The 22,867-nt window shown below is 42.6% G+C and overlaps 1 protein-coding gene across 1 annotated transcript; it reads right to left on the bottom strand.

Annotated features, from left to right (window-relative positions):
• Positions 1–1,512: 1,512 nt before the first annotated feature.
• RPP30 (ribonuclease P/MRP subunit p30) lies at positions 1,513–20,999 on the bottom strand. The gene is made up of 11 exons (XM_032191731.1): positions 20,912–20,999; positions 19,184–19,239; positions 18,824–18,880; positions 18,063–18,137; positions 17,458–17,529; positions 12,157–12,246; positions 9,885–10,001; positions 6,366–6,395; positions 5,905–5,942; positions 4,687–4,766; positions 1,513–2,510 (listed from the first exon to the last, which is right to left on the bottom strand). The coding sequence occupies exons 1-11, from the start codon at positions 20,991–20,993 to the stop codon at positions 2,404–2,406; spliced, it is 804 nt and encodes a 267-aa protein (XP_032047622.1). The 5' UTR covers positions 20,994–20,999; the 3' UTR covers positions 1,513–2,403.
• Positions 21,000–22,867: the final 1,868 nt, after the last annotated feature.

Raw genomic sequence — 22,867 nt, 5'->3', positions numbered from 1 at the left:
TGGGAACATACCTTGCAGGAAACAGAAATGACCAGTGCTGGCTGACTCGTTTTGTTTATCTTCATAACTTCATAAGCAGATCAATTGTTCAGTCACCAGAGGGGACAGAACAATGCTCCAGGAAACAGAGGGGAAAACATATTTTCAATCAGTTCCTAAAGCACTATATCTACTTAAAAACATGCATGCAAAGATGCAGGGACTATTTACTTTTTTTTTTAAGGAAGTCAAACAAGACTTGATCTTCATCGTTCAAAAGCCTCCTTCCATATGCTAGTCACCAAATAACTTCTCTCATGCTCAGGACTGATTATTTCCTCACCAAGGTACAGTAACGTGTAACTCAGAAAGTTGCACTACCAGGCACATTTCCACTGATTATTTGTTTGGCTAGAGCTTCATTTTGGATGCAAGTGCATAAATGACAAACCAGTGTATATATTACATCTCAATACCAGTAATAAAACACTCACATCACAAAGTCAACGAGCAAAATAAAAACAAAGGATAAAGTATTTAATTATTTGTTCAATGAAGCACAAGCTGTTGTGACTCCCGTCAGCATTTGATGGAACTGTTAGACTACTGAGAACTTCATTCTCATTCTGCTTAGTCCAGTTACTGAGAGCTCAGAGATAATCCACTGCAAGATTTCTGCAGTATTTTACATGCTACGGCTTGCACTTCTCAGCTAGTTGTCAGATACAAATAGAGAATTGAAATATTCAGAGTAAAGCTGGCTCAAGAGTATCTTAAGTACAGTATCTTACTTTTTTTTTATATATATTGATTTAATCAAAAGAAAAACGTTGGAAGAGATCTGAAAAGGCTCCATGGATTACAAATCTGTTGTGACTGTGTACTGGGTCTGGCTGGAATGTTAACTTTCCCAGCAGCAGCCCATACAGTGCCGTACTCTGTACTTGTAGCTAGAACAGCAGTGGCACAGCATTGGGCCTTTCTCTAACCCTCCTAGTGGGTGGGCAAAAAGTGAGGAGAGAAACATCACTAGGGCAGCTGACCTAAACCAATCAAAGGGATATTCCATACCATGTGGTGTCACACTCAGCAATAAAAGGTGGAAACAGGAAGAAGAGGGGAGGGGTGGGCTCTCGTTGAGAAGACGTCGGTCCTCCTCTCGAACACTGGCTGCGTGCGTTGTGGCCTTGCTTCAAGGACGCGGTCAATCATCGCTCATTTGTGGGAAGTAGAGAGTAATTTCTTTCCTCTGCACTTCCATATAGCTTTCATTTATTTTGTTTGTTTGTTTTCCTCCCTTTTCCCCTTTTCCCTTTTACTTCCCCTTAGTTAAATTGTTTAGTTCATGGTAGTCTTTATTTAATTATTATAATTATTTCCCTTTAATTAAATTATCCTTATCTCAACCCGTGAGTTGTTCTTTGCTTTACTTCTCCCCCTCCTCATCTAAAGGAGGGGGAGTGAGAGAGCGGTTGTGGGGTCTAGTTGCCCAGCACGGTAAAACCACCACAGACTGCTTTTTTGGCAGCCAGATTAGGTTTACTGAAGCAGTAACAGGAAGGGATACAGAAAGGCAGGAGGCAGCAAAATGAACACTCTTTGAGGCAACACTGCCAGACCAGGACATGAAAAAAGGGACATGATGCAGTAACATTTATGTGATGTGGAGACCACTCAGGCCTAGGTGAGACAGCTGAAACACTGCAACTACAGCATACCATGCTGAGCACACGTTCGATGTCACCTTGGGCTCTTCCTTCCATCTGCAGCAACTGTCTCATGTTACTGTTGGGTTTCATGTGCTCTGGGACAGGGATGGCCTGTAGAAGGTGTGTCCAACAGGTCAAATCACTCAGTACTATTGTAATACAAATTTAAAGTATCTCCTACCAAGTGAGAGATGCTGGAACTTTCTTTATAGTCATTGGTCACAAAACAAAAAGGAAAGCAGATCATTTTTTACTGCACAATTATTCTCCCAGGCCACAGAAGTTAAACTGACTTTTAGTTGCACAGCTTAGTACAGAGACATGTTTCAAAACCTGAAAACTGTAGGAGCTAGACTTTAAAGGCAGGCGTTCTTCAAAATATTTTTTATTAAAAAAGAGCACAGTTACACAATAGAAAGTTTCTCCGTGCTTGAAATGTTCTGTCAAGTTTCTACTGACTCCAAGAAACCTAGAACAGGTTGGAGAGATGCCCTCCTGACCTTGGCCAGAAGCCCAACAAGAGGATGACCTTCCAGATGTGGTGAACTACTCATGGCAATCCCATTCCCACAGCCTTCCGCACTTTACACCAGAAGAATAGCTCTCTGGGCTACATAAATTACCAAGTGAGGAACTGAGCTGGCTGGAGCATGGGGGAAGATTTAGTACTGGGTAAAGACGGGATGGAGGTTCCTGTTGTCAATTGGCTCAGTTCTCAAGCTTGAGTTTTAGCCTTTTTGGAGGCTGGCACAGTTTCTTCCTCCTCAACCTTGCGGAGCTTCTTCACTGTGTACACCACCCCACAGGCACTCTTCCGGGTTTCTGGAATATACAAGCAGAAGCTGTAGCAGCTCATGTAAAATCACTCTACTGCATTTAACACATACTCACTTCAGGTGTCTGTGCCCAAAAGTGCAATTCAACATGTTTAACAGCCAGCCAGTTGGCACACACAGCAGGTAAGCAACCTGCACGGGCAGGACCTGGGGATACACTAGGAAATCTGAGGGTGGGTGCAGAATTACAGCAAGCCTAAAGGAAAACTGAGGTCTGCAGGAGCTGAGGGGGTACACATGCAGAACCACAGCAAGCCAGGCTTCATCAGTTCCATAGCCACAGAAGAATGCATTCCTGAACGCAAGTCAAGAAGTATTTCTGTATTTCTGAGCAAAACATACCGTTCTTAAAAATAGAATAAACAAACATATTCTCATACCCCAGGATTCTTAAACAGACTATGCTGGCACAGCTACATGGGCAGAGGCTTCTGTATACACACCAATAAGTGGCTTCATGGTATTCAGTAATATTTTATTTACAGAACCCTCAGCATTACCATAAAACGCTACTATGTCATACTTTCAAACTCCTCATATATTTGCTAAACAACCTAGTGAGCCTAGTCCAATTTCAAAACTTCTAGTGGGAGGCTTCCCTGCAAAAATTGAAGATTTGAAGTAGATGAAACTACTTACAGATACTCTTGTTAGCACAGAGGCTCTGCAAGAACTTTGCCAAAAATATGCTGAATTATTCTGGTCTAGTATTCTTTAGGGGACAGCAAAGTGACTTTTTTTTTTAAAAAAAAAAAAAAAAAAAAAAAAAAAAAATTCAAAGAAAGATGAAGGTTTTGAGAAATCCCACGTACACTTGACAAAAATTCTAACACACTGTCACTAACTATGTAGATGAGTAGCAGGCTGGACAATCCTGCTCACAGAAACACACTCTTGAGGGAATAAAAGCTATCTGCTGGGAATTACAGCACATTCAAGCTCTGCTTCTACTGAAACAAGATGCAAGCCAAATTCTACTGTGTGCTTCCAATTTAGAGCAACTCATGTTACTAAGATGCCTGAACCTACCTATCCAACAGATCCTGGCAGAGGCAGATATTAATAGCTACACAGTCACAAAGTTAAACTGCTATCAGAATAAACAACAGGCATTGGAATGGGTTGCCCAGGAAGGTGGGGGAGTCACTGTCCCTGAGGGTGTTTAAGCACCACGTCCAACCTTTTCCTTATGGACATGGTTTAAGGGGTGATGTTGGTGGTAGGAGAATGGTTGGACCAGATGATATGAAGGTCTTTTCCAACCTTAATGATTCTATGAAAAAGATCAAGAAACATTAAGAAGCGATGAATAACTACGTGAAAGGGAAGGTAGAGAAGGAGGAATGAAGGTCACATTGCAAAGCAAGGGACTAAATTGACTGGAACACAAACTGAGACATTTCTTTGCTGCACTGACACTGAGATACATAATATAACTAGAAACTTTTTGATTCCTGCAGGGTGCCAAAAGTTAAATTTCTACTTTCTTAGTATTAAAATTATCAAGTATAAAAGAAGAAAGCTACCGTGAACTTCTTCTGGTGAGAGCATATGGAAGTTTTGTTTCATCAAAACACTTCAAGCCATGGTACACTATATGAAACATTTCCTTCTAAGCAGGAAACACTCAAGACTTCAGATTTGGCCTCAGGTTTGAAGTGGTCCACAACGAAAAGTGAGTCAGAAACAGACCACATAGTGAAACACTGTGAAAGGGACACTGCACGAATTGCTTCTCTAGTCATGCTGCAAGAAGGTAAATACAGGAAAATTTGGATGCATGTGTTTCAAAGCAGTCACATAGCTTCTGCTGCTATCATGGAGATCAGCATTCAACCCCTTCTGAAAAAAGTGGCATTTTCACAACACAGCACAGCAGGCAGATCTGTGTTTTGACTAAACATCTTATGAGTCTTAATGTGGTTAAGAGAGTACTCCAGTACAGACAGCACTCCCATTTCAGCCACTCATTTGCTAGTGTGGCAACAAGGGTAAGACAAAACACCCTTGCTGCACAAGTTCCTTTTCATGCATTGAACAAGGGAAGTAAAACCCCAAGCTGACTTGTTCTGTACAGTCTCAGACTCTGGAAAACATGCACTGACAGGAGCTTAGCTTAACAAATCCAGTATTAAGCAAGCTTGCACGTGCTTTTTGCTTACCTCCATGAAGTATGGTGGCTCTGCAGTTGGTAGACACAGCTGCCTTGGCTTCGCTTTCTGACAGGCCAAACAGCAAACCTCTGCCACCTTTGTTCAGGATCAAAATGCACAGAGAGGAACAAAAAGAACATGGAAGCCTGGCTGTATGGCAGATTTGAATACTCTACCAATAACTGGGAATTAGCAACTCTGCAACTCAAAGTGACATCTTGCATACGGTTACCCAGAGGCAGAGACCTGAGGCACCCAATTCTCTTGCCTGCAGTTCCCCAGGAGCCCTCCTGGAAGGTTCCTGTCAATGTTGCTTTTTCCTGGACAAGCAGCTGTCATTTTGGAATAAAACGTCTGTCAACATAGGAACGTGTTTATATGTTTAAACAAGTAAAAAGCAACCGCCTTGAAAAAAATCAGCTTTGTGGGAAAGGGGATTGTCTGATTCAAAGCATTATGTTGAAAAATTCCCAGCCACCTTGAATAAGGATGGCACCAAATTAGGTATGTTAATTTGGGTTGAGCCACGCTGCTCTTTACAAGGGGGAAGGAAACGTTATGTGTAAAATCCTTCCAGCCCGAACACCCTCCCACACGGTTCTCACGATTCAGAGCGCAGGCCTCCCCTTTGAGGGACAGTCCAGATACATGCCTGGGGGCAGGGAGGAATAAGAATGCATCCGAATTCCTAAAAGAAAGGGAATAAAGATACTCTCCATTAAGAACACAATCCCTTATTTAAGGGTATGTGTGAAACTAAGGGCTGAAATATTCAGAACAAAAGTAACCAGTTCTCAGACAGGAACTTTTGCTTTCTCGACATAAACAAGATTTTATAGCTTCCTCTGTCAAAGATTTGGCACCTTAGAGATCAGTAGTAGTAATTACTGGTTCGGTCTACATCCATTGATTTTTATTCCCAAAACTATGATTATGTTTTTAATTAATTTCTCCAATTACACCCAACACAAATATCAAGGCATAACAACACAAAACGTACCTATAGCTGTACTCAGACATTACTGTTTACAGCGACTATTCACACCACTCCGTGACCAAGATCTGTTGCTCCTTCCACACCCACTCAGAGCCCTGATTCATTGAATTAGTCACCAACAAGCATCACTGTGTAAAGTTCAAGGAGTGTAAAGGATGGAAAATTTCAAAACCAATTTGAACTTTCACATGTTAATATTAATGGCTGTCTTAGACTTGGAAAAAGGATACAGATTTGCCACATCGTAAGGACCTCGTAGTTCCAGAGGCTAGAACAAAACAAAGAAGGTTGGATATGTGCATGCTCTCTCACACAGGCTGGCAGAGCGCGAGTATGCAGGACAGGGCTATCTGGGGAAGCAGTCAAGTCAGGAAGGTGAGAATAAATGCTACATAACTGCAAGCTGCTGAAGATGCACTATAAAAATCAAGGAAAGACTATTATTTTGGAAAACAGAGTTCCTATCTGGGAAAAAAAACTGTTACGGAAAATACCATAGCAGCAAAAACAAAGTAAAAACAAACAAACAAACAAGCATGATTTATTAGTTAAACATATTGATTAAAAACATAAAAGACGGCAATCATATATATATTAAACATATAAAAATGTAATTTTAAATAACTACTGTGTTTTCAGCTGCAGATAAACCATCAAATTGTTTCGACTTCAACAAAAAGCTAGGACTTACCCTTTCAGCTGCACTAGATATAACGATGTTCTGAAAAACAAAAGAGAACAAACGCTTATCTGTCAGACAGTATCAAGAAATGGAAAATCTGCAAGCAAAGACTTCAGGAGCACTAGCTAAGTTTAGGCTGACAGCCCAATTAATTGTCAAAAGTGTCTGATGCCCCCAGATGAAGTGAACTCTAGCCAGGTATGGATATTATTTTGCGGAAATGAATAAACCCTAACAATCTCCCCAACCCCTACTAGGCCACAGGGAGAAGCTCTCCCTTGTAGTTATAAACCTCCCACGCAGAGGTCTGAGCTGAATAAGCTGAATAACCTTTTAGAGGGATAGGCTAAGCAGTATAAAACTTAGTGATGGTGTTGAGCAAGCACATGTGAACCTGTACCTCTTATAGAGGACTGTAAGGGTAAAGAAGAAATGGACAGTTGAACACACTATGTTATGAAGTGCCCCCTTTATTTATAGTATCTCAAAGAGACAGGGAGCCATGTGTCTTCACCGCCCCTTGAAAGCAGTTGGGCACAAGACATCTGATGAGCATTACATTGAGAAAGACATGCATGGCCACACAAATGACACAACTCAACCTGAGATACAACACAAATGGACTTTGAAGAGAATTGCAGGATACCCCATAAGCAGCTTACCGATTGTGGCTTTAGCCAGTTCGATGCTCCCACACTTCCAGCCTACTCTCTGTGCTGCAATACAACCTAACCCATTCACGTTGGCCTTAAGTTCACACAGGCGGAAGAAACCAGTCTGCAGCCAGGCAATGGCAGCCCGTTCATACCATACGCTGACTTTCCTCAACACTTGCACCCCCATGAAAATCACCAAGCAAAAAGATGCCCTTCCCCCTTCTCTCCCTAAAGTCTTCTACAGAACAGGTATGTGATGCTCGGGGGCTGGCAGATACACAGCTCAGCTGCCAGCTCTCTTCTAATGCTAAACCTCCATGGATACTCACCCTGGGGAAGACTGTTTTGCACAGGTGGAAACTCTGCAGCAGCAAAAAAATTCCTTGCACCTTTTCTTATATCAAATAAAAAGCTTTGGGAATTCCTGCTTGAGTGGGTGGGAATGAGAATTGGTACTGAGGCAGCAAAAGATTTCCCTCTTTGACGTCAGCACCACCAACACATTGCACCACCTTCGGTTCAAAGGTGGGGCTTTTGATCCCTTCCCCGCACTGCTCTGCTTGTCCTGCTGCCTCCCCAGCAAAAAGAGCAGTGGAAGGAAATGCTCTGTGCACAGCTGGAACTCAAACCATAGAAGAGCTGTTTGCATGGAAATGGTTGCACTGCTCACCCTATGCCCAAGGTTTCCTCGTGTGCCAAAGAGGAAAGGATGGGACAGACAACTCTGCCTGAGCATACAGAAAGTCAGAAGCAGAAGTAATACATACATCAAAGTGACTTCACAGCACTCAGCCTAGGACATTTTTTTCTGCATAGTTCACCTTTAAAATGACTGTACTACAGATCCCAAGGGTGCTTTTGAGCTTCAGTGGTGCTGACTGCAAGAGTTCACTGAGAAAATTTAAGTCTGCTGCTCTGAGCTGTAACAACCAATTCCCATCTTCCAGACTCTGTAGAGCTTGCAGAGCAGCTGTGCCATCCTAAGCCCACCCCTACAGGACTGTGGCTCACTGCTGCATATTGCAGACATTCTATGGCCAATTCAAAGGCAGCATTTAGTGGATGGGTAAGAAGGGAGAAGGAGACAGGAACAGACAAGAAAAGCACTGGTAGCGAATGAAAGAGAAGCAGGCAAAGGCAAATCCACGGGAAGAGCTACAGGGAAGAACTCAGAGGTGAGACATTACCTCGTCACGTAAAGGAGACAGCAGCTATTCTGCACACTGCTCTGGGTGCAGCATCCACACTCAGTTACCAAAATGTGGGAGGTAAAGGAGTGCTGTGCATCCTTCCCTCATTCCCTGCATTTTAACATGTTCTAGATATTCTGCTGAAGGCCAACTTCCTGACCAGTGAGTCTCTGGAAATTCCTCTGTCCTAATGCAACAGAAGAAAACCAAAAGGTTCCAAAAGTTGCTACAAGCTCAGCAACTGTAGGTTACAGCCTGTGACAGTGATGTGACAGACACCAACACAAGCAGCCTATGGAGCAGCCTTACCACATCTCAGTAGAAAACGGCCTTTATATAGCTGACAAACTGCCAACAAGGGCTAATAACCACCTCTGCTGGCCTGCACTGTACTGAGCCCAGAGGCAAAAAATGAAGACGAACTAGCAGTCCATTCCTAGCTCTTCCAGTGGCTAACAACAAATTGTTGTGTCCATCTCTAGCCAGTTTACCTTCCAGGTACAAGTGATGTACGAGATTGACAGCTGCAGAAGAAAAAGGTCACAGGTACCCAGTCCAGCTGCCTCACTTGCTCTGTCTGTGATGCTAACTCAGCTGGTGCTATATAAATCAGCAGCCACGTGAGAAACATCTTCAACTGCACAGAGGAAAGAGAAGCACTGGCAAAAAGGAATCCTACAGGAAAGGTTTTTTTGTGCGTATGAACCTTACATCCAAATGAGTATTCTGTGTGATTAACTCCCAGAGTTGGGCTTCTCAGGGAAGGCCATGTGAGTACTTGCTATGTTCTGTAGCACTGAGGGAATTCATGTGTTTGACCTACCCCACTATCCTGCAAAAATAGGCCACCAAGGGGAACCACAGTAATGATGAATCTGCTGTTAATTGGCCTTCCAAGCTCTACACCCCCTTTCAGACTAGATCTGCAAGGCTTCTTTGGACTAGCTAAGAACAGCAGAGGCCTTTTCCAGTAATGGTGGTGGGTGCTACAATCTCTTTTGACTTGAATATGTATCATGATATACTTCTCTGTTAAAAGCATATAGCCTGAGAGGTGCCACACTGCAGGCAGCTTAGTCTGGTGGCCTGGGAGGAGGTAAGGTATGAAAGCAGTGGAGTACAGGCATCTCAGCTGCAAGGATTACTTCTTCCCTTGGTTTCAGTAGCAGGGAAGAATGCAGTTGATCTGACTGCAGCAAAGCCCTGGCTTACAGCCAGCAAGCTGTTGGTTCTGTTTTGTACACAGGGGATTTCCTAACAGTTTAACAAAACAAGATTTCTCCCTTCTTAGTTTTTTCCCCATATTCAACTTACACTCTCAAAAAGAGCTTTTTGTCAGTCAGAAATTTAAATTGGGAATTTTAAAAAGATGCATGGATTTCAGCTCTAGTGCAAACCTTAGATCTACTTTTTTCCTTTTGTTCTGGGTATTGCATACCATGCTAACAGATAGGTTGTTCTGAAAAAAAGAACACAGCAGTCTGACAAGTTAAGAAGAAAGCGTGCAGTGGTGCATGGCTGGAAGTATCTGGAGCCAGAATAGTTGTGTCCTTGTATTAACAGGCAAAGATTCAGAGCTTCAGAAACCCCAGCATCACACTAATTTCAAATGGCTCTAGTCTGTACAACTCCAGAAGAATTTGAACTGAATCAATTAGCTTGCTTTCACTTTGAGAGCTTACCTTTCCTTTGCAGATCTGCATCAGGCTGATCGCATTTGAAATTGTGTATCTTCTCATTGTGGAGTCTTTGATGGCAGGCGTGTAAAGAAGTTCAAAGTAAATGCCTCGATCTATTGCCTTCACATGAAAGACAGTGATCAAAAATCAAAAGGAGAGAAGGAAAACAATCTAACAACCACTGTCTATTATTGATGCAGCTTATTCTCAGTTTTAACTGTGTTATGAAAAAATGAAGGAGGAATTGTTCCAGCAGGAACACAACATTGAATGAAATGTGGAAGGGGGGGGAGGTGGGGAAGTTTCACTGTACACCAGGTACATATCACAGAATCACAGAATTTTCTAGGTTGGAAGAGACCTCAAGGTCATCGAGTCCAACCTCTGACCTAACTACATGTACTTGAATTTTGGGAAGACAGAAAAATGAGGTTTAATAAACAAATACCATTTACTTATTAACTGTAGTTGGCTTTCCACTGTCGCAGAGAGAAGGAGGCAGGTAACCCCTGCTGATTATAAACGAGTCTGGAAACTTTCAGGACCATCCTGCTCCAGCCTCACTGCCTGTATTAAGGAAGAGCTCCGCTTCCCAGAGTAACCACATCTTGCAAACTAGGAATTTGTCCTTGCATAAAAGCAGCAATGAGGTTCCATCTCTCCTGTCTCACAGGATACTGTGGTATTTGTGACAATTTTAAAAAACAATGGGCAGCAGGAGTTTCCAAACAGCGATACTTTGTGCATTTTCAGTTGCTTTAAAATCCTTTGCTGTCTGTCAAATTACCTCACCAAAACCCTTGTATTGCTGTTTTCACAAGCACAGAGAAAGCTTAAGCAACTTCTTGGAGGATACACAGTGAGTTAGTGATAAAGACACCATTCAAAGCTAGTTCACTGGCCTATAATACCTTCGCCTGAAATGTTGCTCTGTGTTTTACATTCATATTATTAGAAAATGCTGCAATGCTAATACTGTAAGAGAGTCCAGCAATTGAAAACAGATGGAATTAATCCAGGCATAACCTCTGCACGCAAGCAGAGGAGAAGCTATGTACACAAATGTTTTATTAGCCCAACATCTGGAGACAAGAAGAAAAGCCTGAATTTATCAAAATCAAAAGAGGTGATGGCAATTCACCAATTTCAAGGTAAACAGACTTTTAACCTCATCCCCACCACTCCAGCTGCCTGCCAGTCTGGCATCACAACAACCAAAACTGACTGCCCCAGGATTCACAAAACCAGTCTGACAGACAGACTGCCTTCAAGTCAGGAGTGTCAATGCTGAGAATTAGCCTGTAAGGAAAATATCAGCATATATGGGGCTTCAAGAGCCTCCCAGATCCTCATCTGGGTCAGCTCCTAGAATTTTAGGTGGTATTTGCAAACATCTCACATAACATTTTTTTGTTCCAAGTGGAATATTGAAATTCCCAGCCTGTGGTGAATTCCAAACTGCTACTTTTGTTCTGTTTCAGACAGTTTCAACTAGTTTATTGTTTATTTTTATTCTAGGTCAAAACTTCTCTAGAAGACAGAAGTAGGATTTCTGGCCAATTACAGCTTTAAATTTTAAACCACTAAGGACTACACCAGCCAAGAATGCCCATGTGGAACAAACCTCGACTCAGAGGAAAAAAACTAATTCACCTAACTGCACGTTCATATTAAGTTTTCTGGCAAGCCACTTACAGTAGGCAAAACTGCATTAACAAAATATTTGATATATGCTGACAGTTAACTTGTGTCCCACAGCAGGTATTTAGCAATCCCACATTTGGTTTATTTGCCAAGACTTTCCTCTAAATATGGATTCAATAGAGTCATCCTCCAAATAACTGAGGCAATATCCTTCTCCCAAATTAACACTGCCATTCACGTTCTCCTCTCATTTAAATCACAGGCTGTTTATCTACGCTGATGCAGCTGTATCATTTCTGGTTTGGGAGGTAGGTTGGTCAGCAACCACACCACATGTCACTGGTTAGCATAGCAGTAGCTTTAAGGTTGTTTCCATTCCTTGGAAACAGCATTTCTGCCTCCATAAGTGGAGGACAAAAAGGAGGAAGTGAAAAAACACATTCTTGTGTATTAAATACCGCAGTGGAAGCCTTGAAGTGAAGGACATCTAAAACAATACTAAAGATTATGTGAGAAAATAAAAAGAACCACTTGGATGGGAATGGTGGGAGGGAAACTACAGAGAATTCAACTCAGGCTGACATTAAATACAGAACTTAATAACAAGAAAACAATTTAGATGTAAATTTACCATATTCACAGGGGGCCTTCGGAAGTAGAACGGCAGCTTTTCTGTTACATTTATGCACACAAGATCCACGTCTAGAGTTGTGCAAGCAATCTATAGCAAAGAAATAGGAACAGATTATTAGATATGTCGAAAAACAAGTAATCAACATTAGGTGCACTGATAGTCTCCTTAATTTCTTAATGCAACAAATGTCTCTCCATAGGGAGCTTAGTTTTAAAATGAAGAAGTGCTGTGCCTTGTAGATTCGACAATAAAGCAGGACTACTGGTATAAAGCTTGAGCATTTCAGGCCCCAAACCCAAGCCTTCTCTCACTTACAGAACTGCTTTTCCAATAAAATAACAACCACACAAAGGCAAGACTTCCTGCTTTGTTCTTATCCGACACAGGACATGCAAAAGCAGTGCTGGCTTTTGGCAAAAGAACTCATAGCTAATGAAGGACAACCCCTGCTTACAAAGGGATCAGCCTAGGAACAGCCCTTTGCCCCTCGCCCCTCATTCTCTAACTGTAGTGTAGCAGTTAGATATATTTTACTATTTGTTATTAACAGATATTTATTATTGCTGGCTGAATATGAGCCAGCAGTGTGCTCACATGGCCAAGAAGACCTACAGCACCCTGGCTTGTATCAGAAATATTATGGACAGCAGGACTGAGGAAGTGATTGTCCCCCTGAACATGGTTCTGGCAAGGCCACACCTTGAGTACTGTGCTCAGCTCTGGGCCCCTCACTACAAGAAGGACATCAAGGTGCTATAGCGTATCCAGAGAAGGGCAACGAAGCTGGTGAAAGAGCTACAGAACAATGAGGACCAGCTAAGGGAACTGGGGTTATTTAGCCTAGAGAAAAGGAGGCACAGGGGATGTTGTAGCAAGGTGGGGATCAGTCTCTTCTCCCAAGCAACAAGTGATAGGACAAGAAGAAATACCCTCAAGTTGCATCAAGGGAGGTTTAGGTTGGATATTAGGAATAATTTCTTCACTGAAAGGGTTGTGAAGTACTGGAACAGGCTGCCCAGGGGAGTAGTTGAGTCCCCATCCCTAGAGGTATTTAGAAGACCTGTAGATGTGGTGCTTTGAGGCATGGTTTAGTTGTAGACTTAGCAGTGCTAGGTTAATGGTTGGACTTGATCTTAGAGGTCTTTTCCAATCTAAATGCTTCTATGATTCTAACGGCAACAACCAAGAAAAGACTAAAACAGAAGCAGTTTTAGACAGTGATGGGTGCTGCCACATAACCAGTACTGGATCCAATCCATAGTGCCTCACCTCCCAGGCTGGGCAGGAAAGATACAACCCCTTCTGAAAACCCAGTCTCTGGAAAAGGCTCAGGATGGCAGCTGAGGTCATGGTTTAAAAGCTTAGCTCTGAAATCACACTGCAATTTATACTCTGTATTAATAGTGGGAAAGAATGAAGAAAGCGTGGAGGAAGTCCACACTGACACACAGGGAAAATTAAGTGGACGTAAAAGGGACGTAAAAGGGAGCCCTCCATTTACATATAATCTCTTGCATGCAAGACTTGTTGGAATTATATATGCCTACCCTGTAAAGGTTATTACACAGAACCAGATTAATGCCTGTAAGTGATGTTGTAACAAAGAAGATCAAGTGTGCTGAAGATGTTCAAAAGGAATTTTCTACGTGTAGGGGAACACTTTGTGTTCAGAAACTTGCCAGCAACTGCTCCAAATACACCTGGGCCAGGTGCCAGCCATTCATCCCTCTTTGCAGCAGCATGAAAGCAATGGGGCTGCAGGGTGGCTGCACTCTGCTCTAATGCAGGGCTGGCTACAGCTCTGCAACCTCACCTTTTACCAGTTTGTTCACATGAAATTTGGACAGAGATGAGAGCAGAGGCCCAGCTTTAGGAATGTTTCTTAGCTGTTGATAGCACTCCTTTCCAGATAAGAGACCTGCACCATACATCCAGACAATTCAAGGATCATGCCAACCACACGGTTTTTGATGTTAAACTGTCTGTACTAGGCCATTCAAGCTAACCTTTATCCGCATGCCCTACCTTTACCAACTCTGTTACGCATGACAATGGTTAAATCTACTACAAACGCTAGTCTAAAATACAAGTTTAGCCTTTCTGTAGCCAAATTTAATCATTTTCTTATGTGGGGTATAAACTACCATCTAGACAGAGGTGATTTACAGGAACTCACGTCCTAGAGAAGAGGCCACAGGAAATTCAGAAAAGAGAGAAAGACAAAAAATGAAGGAAAGCAAGAATACACACCAGAAGCAGGCAAGTCACCCCATGCAATGAGAAAACAAGCTTTCCTAATCAGCTCCAGAAACACTGGAAAACTCTCTTCCATTTTGCAAATTAAGCACAGTGGGAAAGGGAGTGACCCAAGTGCCAGGATAACTACAGGATTCCAGTGACAAGAACACATCAGAAAACACCACCGAGGAAAAACAAAATTAAGAGTCATACTTCCCCATAAAGAGGAATACCCGAAAGCATGGAAAGTTGGCAAAAAGATTTCTCCAAACACTCCAATGTTCAGCCCAGCTTTGGCTTCTGGACAAGTCACACACAGAGGCAGGTTAAGGTTAGCCAGTCCGCTAAAAGGATCTGAAGTGCACAAACTTCATGCAGAAAATACCATGTAGCAATTGCACAGCCCAGTGCCTTTCTGGCCACGCTGCAGGCAAGAGCCCCATCTGCTGGGAAACTGCTGACAGCCAAAAATAAATTCGTCAGTGCTCAGTCTGAAGACAGCCAGGTTTGCTTTAGCAAACATTTTTACAAATCAACTTTGAAACCTGGGTTTGCGGTACATCCTCAGACTTAAATAAGCACGATTTTTTAGATACTGGTTATTTGCTAATTGCCTGCAAATAGCAGGCAGAACTAACGTGAATAAAACAGAAACATTAGAACAAAACATTTTTGAAAAGCAACAGGCCCGACCTTAACGCTGGCACAGAGTGGGCATTCCAGTTTCAGCCCCAAACAATCCTCTTTGAGAGCCTTAAAGAAGCACATTCTACAATTATCTTGGCAAACAGAGCTTCCTCACACCCCTGAGGATACAAATTACTCGTAGAATTTGAGCACATCTTTCAGTACACATCACTGCCCCTCTCAGTCACTGGAAAGCTTCCTTTGCTTGTGACGAGAGGGCACAGACTATTTTTAGGCCACGCTAAAATTAAAGCACATCTCTAATGGTCACGTATGTCTCACAAATACATGAACAATCCTGCTCTGTGGAGAAGAATCTAAGTGCCAAATTGTTGGTGAGAAAGCTGATGCTCTTGAGGTAACGCAAAGTTATCAACAGCCAGTTAAAAAATATAACTTATGGAGCAAGACCCACCCTATAAGGCTTTATCCTTAACGGTGAAAGATCCGAGCCGTAAGAGCCGGATATATTGAGCCATATATATTGAGACTCCATGTTCCAGATGCTCCCGGCTGATACCTCTACAAAATTGACAGAGCTCTCCACTCACACTTACAAACCTTGAAGCTTTAAACAAAAGACAAACATACAAATCTGTTCTGAATTTGAACATGTAAGGATGAAGGTCTTTACCTTATGCAGTCTGAAAGAAACATGCTTGGGTTTCTTCCCCAGCTCAAGAGCACTACCATCATGACAGAAATTAAGATGGGCTCGTGGACAATCCTGCTTCCTTCCTATCAAGCTCCACCATTTCAGCATTAATGATACAACATAGGAGCTTGCAATAGGCCAGCTGTGTCACAATTTCATTTTCATTTTTCTGTAATAAAAAGATTTTGACAAAAAGCTGACCTGTTTTCAGATGCTCAATCAAATCACTCACACCTGCTGTTCCACATTTTTAGATTTTTTTTTAATTAAAGATATGAGAAAGACTGAGATAACTAACACCTATCAACCCACAAGCTGAGCTGATTATCAGTCTGCTTTGGACAGCGTTTTAAAACTAGTAATTGTTCTGACGGGAGAAGTCTATTCAGGATGGGAAAAATAAAATGATATGACGTTTGGTGCCATTATTAAGAGCTGAAGAATTACTGCACCTAATGGTATTTAGGTACCAGCTTGCCACAGTGAGCATCTCCTGTAGTAGTACACCAGAATTGGACCAAATCAATTCATAGTCAAACACACTTGCAACACCTTGCTTTTCTAAGATCACAGAAGTGATAGAGTGATGTTTTTCTTGTGCAAAATATTTGCATTTCTAGTAATGTAAACCAATGTGAAAAAATAGCAGTCTTGGGCTAAGGTCACAAACAAGTCCTAACAAAGGTTTTGAAAATGACTCACATGATTTATTTTTTCTCACCGGCACACTCTGAGCACTTCCACAACTACAAACCCCAGAATCTGTTTAGTAACACTGATATAGCAACACCTTTGAAAACTCCCAAATGTTGTGGAGGCTGTTTTCAGTATGAAATTTTCTCTGAACTGCCAGGAGAAAACCTGGGTGAGAAAATGACAGTCTGCCCTTTGTGTATTTCCCCAAGGCTGTTCTACTTCTGCACAGCTTCAGTGCACTTTTTGGCAGGTAAAGTAACAAACATATCATGAAGTCAAAGAAGTGAAGCTTCTCTCACTCAGCTTGAACATTCAAAACAAAACCAAAAATCCCAGTTTGGCAATGAAGCAAGGGTTGGGATGCTTAATCAGCCATACTTACTTTGGGAAATTTTATTTTATCTGTTCTTGAGATGCTATGACACCAGAACTAGCTGTGTTTTAAATCAAAAGAAGAGCAAGAAATAATGAGACGAAGTAATAAAAAGAAAAGTTAAAGAAAAAAAAAGATAAACTACTCATTTGGAAAAACCTCCAAGAGAAGACCAAAGACTAAAAGAAAGAAGGTAACTCTCAGAATACCACTTCAGTTCTCCTTTTCAGTTCTCCTTTCAAATTCTCCCACATTCCCTGGCATTTCAGAAATCAGAAACAATTAGTGCTAACAGAAGACAGCAAATGCTTTGGGGGGAATCTGTCAAGGGTCTGGAAAGTTAAACAGTTCAAGAAATAATTTTACTAAATGCTGACAATATTCAAATAAATAAATAAATAAGTGATGTTTTCTCTCCTCACTCTCAGTGTAAGACAGAAAAAGGAAACCATGGAGCAAAGGAATTGAAATCCACTGGCCAGGCAGTCATGTCAAGACCCGTTACCCTCCTGCAACTTCTCCCAACCTTTCAGTCTGTCCACTGATCTGGGAGCCTACATTGTTTAAGTAGCCCCACGCATGCATTCAAACCAGTCCAAGGTGCCATAAGTTGTTGTAGGACTGGCATTAACAATCAGAATGTACTTACATGGAACAGTTTCTCAGTTTTTGGAAATACTGCTATGATGTCATATAACCTTATATTTGAAGATGTTGATCTCTGCAAAGGGAGGAAACAATTACTGCTTTGACTTCTGGCAGACAACAAAGCACAATGATTATGACCAAAGTAACAACGACAAAAAGCCTTTTCCGTTTTCAAGTGCTAAACCAAAGCCAATAATCATCTAATCATACAGTAGATCTCTTGCTGTGAGCAATTATCTCAAGTTATTTTGGGGCTTGTCCCATCCACCTAGCTAGGCATTTACACACAGCTTTTCCTTCAATAATGCAGTGCTACAGACAAACACGGGGCTTGCTCACAGTATTCTACTGTACATACAGAAATTGAAATGCCAAAGAAAAGAACCAAGAACGGAACTGCTATCCCATATTGACAAATGACCAACAGAACCATATGCAGTTTTTTAAGTCTGCATTCCTTCACGAATGCTTTATTTTCTAAAGATATAATCTGAGAAATCAGTACTGAAATCCATAAAGCTTTCCCCTGCACAATTTCCAAAGTTTCATTCTTTCATTGAGAGAATGAAATAAAAATGGGAAAAATGATATACTGAATATACTTACCAAGAGATTACAGTGGGAAGGATCAGAAACAACAAGTGTCAGACGGGTTAAGACTTTAAGTTGTTTAGATGTCCCCTATGAAGGAAAAATAATTCAAGACTTAAAAAGCTCCAAAGCAAAAATTTGTGGTGATTTTCACCCTGTCCACTATAAAAAGAAAATGGTGCCTTGCTCAATTTTTTGCCTATGCTAATTTTCTAAAAGTCTGTAGTTAAAATTCCCTAGTTTTGTTGTTTTACATTGAAATGCTGGATATTATATCTGGCCTTCTTAAAAATTGACACAGTGTGTTTCTCTGAGGAAGGGATCAACAGAAAAAATGAATATCATGCAGAAAACAGAGCATGTTTTATTACCACTGCTATGGTACCCCATGCAGGCCACAACTGCAAGCAGAAGCATTTCCTGAATTAATGTACATCAGTGATTCAAAATACAGACTTGGTTCATTTTATCCGAATCTTGTTGCATCAAAACTAGAAATTGCCAAAACTCAGGCCTAAATTTCAAGAGTATTCACTGTGAATATTCTACTAGAATATGATTCAAAATTCACACATTTTTAAAATCATTTCTAAAATAAAGAATAGACCCTCCTCTAATGTGAGCGTTATTCTTCCAATGTTGGGAGTTTTAAGAATCAAGCAACAGACAAATTTCTCATTTTTAGTTAACAAGTAATACACAGAATTTCACAGATAAACACAAGAAAAAAATTATAACTCAGTAATAATTCATAGATAGAATGTAACTAAACATACTTGTACAATAGGTAAAGATGGAAACAACTCTGACGGAGATACTGGCTTGGCAATTTCCTCAAGAGAGAACAAAATAAAGTTATTCACAATATAATGGGTTGTTTAGAATGTAAACAAAAGTTGTGTTCCAATTCTAAAAATAAGTTTACCATGCTAACAAAACTATTTAATAGTGACAGTTCATGGATCATATTAAAAATTAAATCCAGGGCAACAATACTGAATTATAAAATGGAATTTCTGTTACAAATGAAAACATGTATTTACATCTAAATAAGCATTTTAAAGACAAAGGTATTTAGGGGCATTTAGATTTAACAGCAGAAAACACTAAGAATGAATTAACCCAACAGAAATTACCTGTTTCTTTTCTTTAAAATCGATGACATGATTAAGAGCAACTGCAGAATATCCCACTAAAAAACAAAAACATTGTAAGACTGTTTTGTCCAGTAAACTAATGGAAACAAAGCCAAACAGAAACCTGTCAAAAGCTCATTACTTAAATATCTCAAAATTAATAATTATGTACATATTTACCTTTCACGTTGATTTTTTTCCCCTGAAGATTAACTCACCAAAGAAGTGTCTTAAAGTACAAGAATTTATTTTAACACACCCCAGTTGTGACTACACTCACTCGACGGCAGAGCTTTATGAACACAAATGATTGCTTGAGCATGGTTTGTTGGCATGGCCAGCACTGAAGCACATACAGGAGATGAACAGTTAAGTGTTACACTAGGCTTGCAAGTGAATTGGAGAGGCTAAGTATCATTAGGAAAACACATTCTAGACAAAGCTACTGCAAGGTCAGTAAGAAACTGGTTGAAAATTAACAGCAGATATTCATGACTCCTTGTCAAGCTGGGGTTCCCAGACATTTTGCCCTATCTTGGTCCTATTAATGACTTTCTTTAGGTAAAATGGTTAATAACATTCAGGGTACATGTTAAAACTGTAGACAACACAAAGGTATGAAAGTTACAGTTATATTAGAAGGCAAAGTTAGAATTCAAAACAATGTTGACAAACTGATGAAAAGTTCTCATTCAGCAGCGATTAGAGAATGATTGTACATTTGACAAAGCCAAATCGCTGCTTAACACCTAGTGTCTTAAGAAATTATAGGTGGAAAATAAGCCCCCAAGTCAGAAAAAAAAATAAAAATAAACTTGGATCAACAGGCATAGATACAGACTGCAGGACACAACACCATCTTTCCACGGTGCTCAGCACTGAGAAGACCTCAGTCTTGGTCACTTCACTTGCAGAAAACTGCAGGTCAAGCAGAGTATGGGGAGGAGCAATGAGAATGAATGGAATGTGAAAATACAGGCCTGTAAGGAAACTGATTGCAGGTTTAGGCCAAAAAAATGGGAAAACTAAGGACAGGGATTCCTGCTGTGCTTACAAAAACCTTGCTGCTACTTATGTTCTGCTGCTCTCCTGGCCAGGACCAGCCCCCCTTAGGGCAGACACACAGGCTGTGCACCAGGAGCCCAAGCCGTGCTGGGGCACTGACGCCTCAGCCAGATTTTCTCCTGCTCCATTGCAGGGCTGACCTAGGAACTGCCAAACGTGAGGCAGGGGAAGCATGGCTGTAGACACAGGCTGGCAAGAGAAATATTGCACTTTTCAACAGCAGCAGACTGGAAGACACACTGTGAGCAAAAACATGCTCACGTTTGAACACATACAAGACTAACATAAAGGGCAAGGCTACCTTTAAGGGGCCATGGCCATCAAGACAAGAAAAAACTATAAAAACCATACCGAGCAAGACCAATAACTCAGGAACAAGCTGCCTACAGAGCCTGTGGAGCAACTGGAGGCCCTAAAATCCCTGCAGGACAGAGATGCATCAGGCACAGCAGACACTGCCCGGCCTCCCAAGGGCAAGGAAAGCCCTGCTCACGGTGCCTTCGGCTCCCCTCCAGCCCAGCTCTGCCAGGATTCACACTTCTGCTGCTAACACCAACCCAGCGCAGCCGGGAGAGGCCGGCATCCTCCACCCACCGCCGCCTGCCCCAGCCCCTCCGTCCCGGCCAGGCGCATGGCCGGCCGCTGCCCCGCTCTCGGACTCACGGCGAGCCGCAGCCTCCAGCAAGCTCTGCAGCCCCTTCTTGTCCGGGCCCTGCGGCACGTTCAGGTCGGCGAACCCGGCCATGCTGCGCGTAGCACCGCCCCGCCCGGCCCGGGGCACCCTGGGGCTTGTAGTCCCGCCCTCATGGCCGGGCGGGGAGCGCTGGAGGAGAGCCCGTGGCGGATGGGGCAGACTCCTACCCCACAGACGGGGCTGTGGAGGGGACGGGGCATGGCGCTGTGGCCCCCCTCAGCGTGCCAATGGCTGGGAGCAGGGGCAGCCGAGCTCGCTCGGGCCCAGCGCCCTCAGGGGCCGGCGTCGTGCCCACCAGGTGGAGCCGCGGTCCTGCTCGACTGAAGCGCCACCGACCGTAATTCATAGGGCCTCCGCAGAGCACTGCTAATTTGTATAAGGAAAAGAGTCCTTTCTAGTTATTTAAAGGTCTTTTTTTTCCCATGTTAGTTAAAAAGTTGTGAAGTAAAGACCCAGGCTGCCATGCAAGAGATATTCCCCAAAATGCCAAAGTGCTGAGGAATTACAATAGACCACAGAACATAAACACATTGACTACATAGCGCTGTTGCAAAACCACAAATCTCATTTTAATGTTGATAACCAGCAGAGTGTATATGAAATACGGGTGGTAACTACCACTTTTTTGGTTTGTTTGTGTGGGGGACTTACAGCAGCTGCTGAAGACAGCAAGTCTGCAATTTGTTCCCACTTCTGAGGTTGTATTGCAGGGCCTTGCAAATCCTTTACTTCCTCTTTCTTCTTACTGGGCTAGTTCATGAAGAAAAATCTGTGGAGTATATAGAACTCTGTACCCTTAGCCAGGCAAAACTGCTCCTCACTGGGGCCAAGGTAGCAGTGCTGCCTGCTCCTAGGTATGTTGCTGCTTACAGGACCATTCCTTGGTGCAGCTTGGGCCCATTATGCTCTGAGACTTGTGGCTTGTTTGTGCCAAAGAGGTAATCATAGAATCATTAAGGTTGGAAAAGACCCCCAGGATCATCTGGTCCAACCATCACCCTACCACCAATGTCACCCACTAAACCATGTCCCCAAGCACCACGTCCAACCTTTCCTTGAACACCCCCAGGGACACAGTAATGCCACCACTTCCCTGGGCAACCCGTTCCAATGCCTGACTACTCTTTCTGAGAAGAAATATCTCCTCATTTCCAACCTGAACCTCCCCTGGCACAACTTGAGGCCTTTCTCTCTAGTCTTATCACCTGTGAGAAGAGATTGACCCCCAGCTTCCTTTCAGATAGTTGTAGAGGGCAATAAGGTCTCCCGAGCCTCCTTGTTTCCAGACTAAACAACCCCAGTTCCCTCAGCCACTCCTCACAGGACTTGTGTTCCATGCCCTTCGCTAGCTTCATAGCCCTTCTCTGGACATGTTCCAGGGCCTCGATGTCCTTCTTGTAGTGAGGGGCCCAAATCTGAAAACAGTACTGGGGGCGTGGCCTCACCAGAGCAGAGTACAGTGGGACGATCACCTCCCTGGCCCTGCCGGCTACACTATTCCTGATACAAGCCAGGATGCTGTTGGCCTTCTTGGACAGCTGGGCACACTGCTGGCTCATGTTCAGGCGAGCATCAACCAGCACCCCCAGAGCCATTTCCTCTGCATAGCCTTTCAGCAACTCTGCCCCAAGCCTGTAGTGGTGCATGGGGTTATTGTGGCCAAAGTGTGAGACCCAGCAGTTAGCCATATTGATCATCATCCCATTGGCCTCTGCCCATCAATCCAACCTGGCCAGGCCCCTCTGCAGGGCCTTCCTATCCTCCAGCAGATCAACACTTCTCCCCAACTTGCTGTCGTCTGCAAACTTACTGAGGTAGCACTCAATTCCCTCATCCAAATCATCAATAAATACATTAAAGAGGATGGACCCCAACACTGACACTTGGGGATTACCACTGGTGACCGGTCGCCACCTGAATTTCAC

The sequence above is a fragment of the Aythya fuligula genome, chromosome 7 (genome assembly GCF_009819795.1).
Source record: "Aythya fuligula isolate bAytFul2 chromosome 7, bAytFul2.pri, whole genome shotgun sequence".
Classification (NCBI taxonomy): domain Eukaryota; kingdom Metazoa; phylum Chordata; class Aves; order Anseriformes; family Anatidae; genus Aythya; species Aythya fuligula.
This window is presented reverse-complemented; position numbering and strand designations above follow the sequence as displayed.

What these genes read in the sequence shown, in the direction of transcription:
- RPP30 (XM_032191731.1), bottom strand. Translation starts at nt 20,993, where the DNA reads ATGGCCGGGTTCGCCGACCTGAACGTGCCGCAGGGCCCGGACAAGAAG. An exon ending in CATCTTTACCTATTGTACAA is followed by an intron (nt 18,138 to 18,823) that starts GTATGTTTAGTT and finishes TTTCCTTCATAG; the next exon opens with GGGACATCTAAACAACTTAA. An exon ending in GAAGGCCCCCTGTGAATATG is followed by an intron (nt 10,002 to 12,156) that starts GTAAATTTACAT and finishes TTTCATGTGAAG; the next exon opens with GCAATAGATCGAGGCATTTA.